The sequence below is a fragment of the Orycteropus afer genome, unplaced genomic scaffold (genome assembly GCF_000298275.1).
Source record: "Orycteropus afer afer isolate SDZICR_OR568_19922 unplaced genomic scaffold, OryAfe1.0 scaffold00295, whole genome shotgun sequence".
NCBI lineage: Eukaryota > Metazoa > Chordata > Mammalia > Tubulidentata > Orycteropodidae > Orycteropus > Orycteropus afer.
Genome location: NW_006921882.1, coordinates 2,083,409 through 2,089,984, shown reverse-complemented (window position 1 = coordinate 2,089,984; position 6,576 = coordinate 2,083,409). Strand labels below are relative to the sequence as shown.

General features: G+C 58.4%; 1 protein-coding gene across 1 annotated transcript; it reads left to right on the top strand.

Moving 5' to 3' along the window:
- The first annotated feature begins 231 nt into the window (after nucleotides 1–231).
- Nucleotides 232–933, top strand: LOC103206060 (neuroendocrine secretory protein 55-like). Its single transcript, XM_007951496.1, has one exon. The coding sequence runs from the start codon at nucleotides 232–234 to the stop codon at nucleotides 931–933; it is 702 nt and encodes a 233-aa protein (XP_007949687.1).
- Nucleotides 934–6,576: the final 5,643 nt, after the last annotated feature.

Here is a 6,576-nt window from a genome sequence, read left to right as displayed (position 1 = left end):
CCTTCCCCAGCCCTTCTGGCTCGGAGAGGCAGGCAGAGGCCGGGGCTTTAGAAAGTTCTTGCTAAGTGGTGCTTCCTTTTTTTGCCTTCGGGCCGAGGTGGGGCTGGGATCTCCGAGCCCAGCTTCGCCTCTCGGAAGGGGCACCTCTCTTCGGCCCCAGCAGCCCAGGCGCCTCGGAGCCGCTCTCTGCAGAGCCAGGGGGCAGGTCGGCTTGTCCGCGTGCGCCTGAGCATGGATCGGCGGTCCAGGGCTCAGCAGTGGCGCCGAGCTCGCCATAACTACAACGACCTGTGCCCGCCCATCGGCCGCCGGGCCGCCACCGCGCTGCTCTGGCTCTCGTGCTCCCTCGCGCTGCTCCGCGCCCTCGCCTCCTCCAACGCCCGCGCCCAGCAACGCCGCAGCCTCCTCAACGCCCACCACCGCTCCGCCGCGCAGCTGCCCCCTGAGCCCCCCGAGTCCGACCACGAGCACGAGGAGGCCGACCTCCACCTGTCCCTCCCCGAGTGCCTCGACGACGACGAAGAGTCCGACTACGAGTCGGAGACCGAGCCCGACTCCGAGACCGACTTCGAGACCGAGTCCGAGACCGCCCCCACCACCGAACCCGAGACCGAGCCCGAGGACGAGCGCGGCCCGGTGGTGCCCAAGCGCCCCCCCTTCGGCCAGTCTCTCACCGAGCGTCTGCGCGCGCTGAGGCTGCGGAGCCCCGACGCCTCCCCAAGTCGCGGGCAGCCCAGCACTCAGGAGCCCCAGGGCCCCACCGAGGGGGAGGAGCCCGAGCAGGACGGAAAGGATCCGCGGGACCCCGAGGAGACCGAGGAGCCCAAAGAGAAGAGGCAGCCGCGCCGCTGCAAGCCCAAGAAGACCACCCGCCGCGACCCATCTCCGGAGTCCCCTTCCAGGAGGGGGCCCATCCCCATCCGGCGCCACTGATGGAAGACGCGCCCCAGATTCTCCTTGTTTTCTTTGATCCAGGTTGGTAGCCCACTGCTAAGTGGGGAACCGAGGGTGGTGCCGAGCGGCGGGAGGGAGAAGGGAAGGGCTGGGAGGAAGGCGGGAAGAGAGCGGGGTCGGGTGGCCATCCCAGGCGTGGGGGACCGAAAAGGGCGAGGTGGCAAGGGACCCCCCAATTTCCCCTGGGCGCCAGGGGCACCCCGGAGGGTAAAGGCTTGTTGGACGGCGGGCTCCTTGCGCCCCACTGGGACAGCCGATGGTCTCGGAGGGGTTGCCCAGGCCGCGCGCCTGAAGCCTGGGCGAGCCTCCAGGTCTGAACCACACAGCCAACAAGCATGGGTAAGTCCCTCGTTTCACCCTCCTAGAAAGAACCGTCTCAAACGAGTGGGCTTTGGCGGGCACCGAAAACGTGGTTAGGGAGTGCGCGCGCAAACTTTGACAAAGCCGGAACAGCCGCGCTGTAGCGACACTGTTGCGATGTGCGAAAAGTAATCAGAATGGGATTGGGCGAGAACTCCGAGGCCGCCGGCTCCTGGGCGAAGTCGCGCGCGCGCGGCGCTTCAGAGGCTTGGACCTTGGAGCCCAGGTCCCGATGCTGCCCGTTTGCGGCAGCCAGACCTCGGCGCCTGTACCCCCAGCGGCTGCGCGCCGGTCGCGGGGGCCGCCAGGCGCTCGCAGGGCAGGCTGCAGAGAGCGTGCGCACCTGCTTGGGCGCCCTAGAGCCGACCTCTCCCGGCCCGCCAACAGCTCCCCACGAGCCGCCGGTGCTTGGAGAGCAGGCAGAGCAGGTACGGGGGCCTGGGGAAGTGCCTCTACGGGCTACCAGGGTTGGCGACACAGATTTGGCCACGTCGGGGCATGGCCAGCCTTTTGGCGCAGCTGGTCAGGCAATGAGGCTAGGTACAGCTTAGCTGGAGAGGCGCCGGGCAGTCTGAGCAAGGCCCTGGAGGCAGGAGATAGAGGGACTGAGACGCCAACCAGGTGGTCGCGCGAGCAGGAAGATAAAAAGGGGGACAAGGGACCGGCTGGAGAGGCGGTTGCATCCATCTGTCAGGACACCCTACCGTGCGTCCGCAAAGAGTACGGCACCCGCGGAGCTGGGGAAAGGCGCTGGATGCGATGCGCGTCCTTGGGCAGTCCGCCGAGAGGGGGCAGGGGCCGGCGGCTAAGGCAGTCGCGAGGAGGGGAGACGGCGCCCTCCGGCCATTTTCCATTCTGGTGGAGGTAACTTTGGAATCTGTAACCTGGAGGGCGAAGCGCCCTGGTGCCCAAACACAAACGCCGCCGCCAGCTGGTAGTCGGCCGTCCGCGCAGAAAGCGTGCTTCCCTCGCCAATCCTAGGGAAAAAGGCGGAGAAGTACGATTTGAAAACATCTTTTCTTGATGCGCGCGATATGGTGTTTAGCCCCGGCTGCAGCTGATGAGATGGATTTGGGGGAAACACGGAGTGTTTTGAGGGCTCGGAATGAAAGGTCGGGTTCTCATTCTCCTAACCAAAGGATGCCGCTAGAATAAAAACACTTTAAAATGGTCTCTCCTAGGACCCTCCCCAGGAAGCGCGCAGAAGCATCCCAGGACTTAAGGGAACAGGGCTGCGGCGCTGCGGAGGGTGGTCGAGTGCCTTCCTGGTCTCGGCCAGTAATTACTGGGAAGGCAGGTTGTCGGTTAGCAAAGGGCACTGGTCCGGCAGCGGGAGTGTCTTAGCGACCGGACTGCTGAAGGGGATGGAGGGCCTTTGGCTGGGAAGTGCCTGCACCAAGCGCAGCGCCGAGCTGAAATGTGCCCTGACCGTAAACAATGCTGGAGTGTCCCTTTCAGTGGTGGCATGACTATTCTTTTTCCCGGTACTGTCTTGTGCACTAAGTCCAATGTCTCCGGAAAAGAGGCACGTCAAGCCGAGGTTCTGGTGGGATCTGAGGGTCCGTTTTGCCAGTGTGGGAGTCCTCTTCGTAGACTGCGGAGTCTGGGGGCCACTCCTCCCGCTAAGCTAGGTTTTCATTACGGAAATGAGTACGTCGCCTTGTTGCAAGGTAAATAAACAAGTTTTTAAAAAGCCGTCTGTGCACGCCCACCCCTCCCTCCTAGTCCGTGTGTTTTTCACACAGACGCCTGCACACAGGCTGTAAGCTTGCCCCAGGTCCCCTCTCGGGGAGGGCGGCCCCGTCTAGAAACACTTAAACAGCTTGCGTTTCACTAGTCCTTCCGGGAACTCTACCACTGAGTCAAAGCAGAGGGTGGACTCATCTCAGCCCAACTGTGAAAACCTGTTAGCAAACCGGCACACCCCTCCCCCGCCAGGCCCCTCCCCCCGCCCTCCCTCCTAAAGGGCAGCGGGGACTAGCCCTTAGGGACACTCGTTTGCTGTGAGTACACCTAGCCCCGGACCCACCCCGAGGAAAGGGGCTTTGCTGGGTAGACGCTGAAGCCTTTTGCTGCCTGAGGCACTCGGGTTCAGCTGCCTTTTCGGGAGGCTTTTCTAGCAAATTCTCCAAGCCTTCCCAATTCCCTGGCATCTCCCAACAGGCCCTTTGTTTCTCCTGGCCAAGCTGGGTTAGCATCTGAATGGGCTCTGATTGCCCTTTGACCTGGGGGGGGGTCTGCCTGGGAAGGACCTCTCCACCGAGCAGACCTCCTAGCTGCCTGCAGACACAAACTACCAGCCCTGGAGAACATTCCAGATGGGGAGAGAATCAAGCCGATAAAAATGTATGATTTTTTTTTCCCCTTCACTACATTAATGACAATTGCATTTGGATGGGTCATGGTGCTCTGGTGACTAAGTTTGTTGGGTTGCAAATGTGTCTAGCAACGTTCTAAGATTGAGTGGTGACGACCTGGCAGAGCTTCACTTCTCATGTTTTGAAAACAAGACTTTGCATCTGTGTTTATCCGGATTCCAGAACGGGCAACCATAAAGCAGGGAAGGGTTAAGATCTTGTTTCTGGAATCTGCCAGCTTTACAGAGGACGGCTTGCCAGCCCTTTGCTCTGTAGCACTCATTGCAGCAGCTGGGGCCGTTTAATGAGGAAAGCTGGGACTACAGTGCTGGTAAGAATGAGGTGGTTTCTTTTTTTTTTTAATTAATCTGTATGAATTCTAATTTATGTGAATTAGTGCATAAAGTACAGGGTGCCCCTGAGAGGAAACTGAGCAGACACCCCGGTACTGGGGAAAGCGGGTCTCTCACCAGGAAGGTGACTAAAAACAAGTCATGATAATCAAATTAAATGCCAGAGACCAGTGACATCAGAGGCTCTGCCGACGGCCAGCCATGGGAGGAGCTGCTCGGATCCAACCTGAATCCCCAGGTTCCAGAATTAAGGAAGGACTTAGTCCCCAAATCCTGACGCCCTCAGAGTGGGTGGTGGGTCCAGGAGAAAAAGCCCTGGGCTGAACCCGATTCCAGGCCTCTAGACCCAGCACGCCTGCCTCAGTTTCCTCCCATGGAAAGGTCTGCAGCTGAGTGAGATGTTCCTCTCAAGTTCCCAGCCTGTGTTAACAAGCCTGAGGTGCCTCACTGAGGTGCCTGCGTCTGGTTTAACGCTAAGGAAGCCCCTCCCCCCCGCATTTCCAAAGCTGAGGGAACAAAAAGCACCAGCTGTTTAGAAATGGGATTTGTGTGGCTCTGAGGTCCTTTTGTGTCCAATCTGCTCTTTTGGGCCCTTGGCAAGAAGGGCTTCAGGGGTCAGGTTACAGAGTGCAGACACCAGTGTGGCCTGCCCCTGAGAAGAGCAGCAGAGCTGAGAACGGGCCATCCTTCCAGCACATGTGGCGTGTGTGGGTCTCAGGCATGTGTGTGTGTTTCCACACCCTCCGTCTCTCTCCCTCACCCGAGTGTCTGCAAACAGCCGTGTCGTAGTGGGAGCCGAGAAGGAAACTCAAACTGCAGTGAGTACTGCAGCTGGAGCCAGAATGGCTGACTTGAACCCTGGGTAAGGGGGCCCACGTGTGGAAGGCAGGCGATGATGTGTGAGCCTGGTCGCTCTGGACGGTAGTGAGCTTGGTTTGGTCGCTCTGGACGGTAGTGAGTTTGGTTTGGTTTTGGTGTCCTGCTGAGCCTAGACCTAGAGAAACGGCTCAGAGGTGGTGGCCAGGGAGTAGGAAACGAGCGTTCCTCAACCAGTTTATCCTCCTCTCTTTCACTGGCACAGACGGGGACACACACGCGCGCACGGGCCCCGAACTCCTCTGGACTTTTTCCTCACTAGACTCCTCCCTCACGCAACATTACCACCACAGCCATCCGGACACCCTGCAATGCTGCTGCCGCCCTCCACCCGGATGAGAACCAAGATTGTTTTTGCCCAACCCCCAGCACCCTTATTCCCCCCTGCAGATGCATGATGTAAGCAAAACATTTTAAAAAACAAAAAGAAACCTGGTTTCTATCAAGTTGAGTGATTCTGTATCCCCATTTTGTTTTCTGTTTTAACCTCTTGAGGGTGTGTGGATCCCAGGCTGAATTTGACTGATGTTCTGATAAGGTGGGCTTCACTGCTATTCCCTTTTTCTAAATCACATGTTTCTTTCCCACCACCCCAGCACCTCCACAATGCATTCACAGGACAGCAGCGCAAACGGCCTGGGGACGTTGTTCTGCAAGGCAGGGCCCCCACGGGCACCTGCTGATGGCACTCAGCCAGCTGAGGCAGGACCGAGAGGAGCTGGCCCCCCACCCCCCACCCACAGCCTCACTCCTCAGTAGAACGGGGAAGCCTGCCTTCCCAGTCTCCTTCGTGTGGGCACAGCCAATGTGCTGGTGTTAGGATAGGCTCCTTACAAATCAACAGGGAACACGGCTGTCAGGGTAGGTGATGGCAGAATCCGGGGTGGAGGGGGCAAAGGCTGGAAGATTTGAAGATGACAAGAAGAAGTGAAACTTTTGGGGGAGTCACAGAAAACCTGGGCAGATGTAGAGAAACAAAAGAACACTTGGGAAGGAACACAAGGTTTACAGATAAGGGGGACACAAAGCCAAGAAACATTAAGAGATACAGAGAAGTTTGAAGAAGTGCAGAGAGATTGGGGAGCAAATGTCATGGGGAGACTCCATGGCTATCTTCAGACATCTGAAGGGCAGCCTAATGGAAGGAGCAGGGTTGGCACAGCGTGAGGAAGAACACTTGTAATGGCCAGTGTTGGCGTTGGCAGGCCACTGGTGGGGTCCTCAGAGGAGCCACGTTCCCTCTGAGGGTCTCTTACAGACTCCTGCCTGAAAGGTCAAGTTCACAGGGATAGTGGAGTTTTATGCAAGCAACAATTTAAAACCTAGCAAGCCTTATTTTAGAGTTCAAATCCCAAACCTTGGATTGGGACTAGAGGGGTGGGGGCGGGGAGCCGGTAGGGCCACAGATGAGAGCTGGCTAGGAAATAGTTCCCCCTCCCCAGGCCACAGCTGCTTTCCCAGTGCCTTGGCTTAGGTTGCCATCTCAGTTAGATTTCATTAGGGAGAGTCCCTCTGGGTGACTGACCGGACTGCAAGGTGAAATATACCATTCCCCTTCCATTCAGACACTGATGCCCAGAAGCCCACAGGGTGCCTGGAATGGCTACCAGATTACAGAAATTCTAACCAGAGCTTCCACTAAAGCCTAGCTCGTCTTCCGGGACTCCCCCTCCCCC

Coding starts and splice junctions, on each gene's coding strand:
- LOC103206060 (XM_007951496.1), top strand. CDS start 232: ATGGATCGGCGGTCCAGGGCTCAGCAGTGGCGCCGAGCTCGCCATAAC.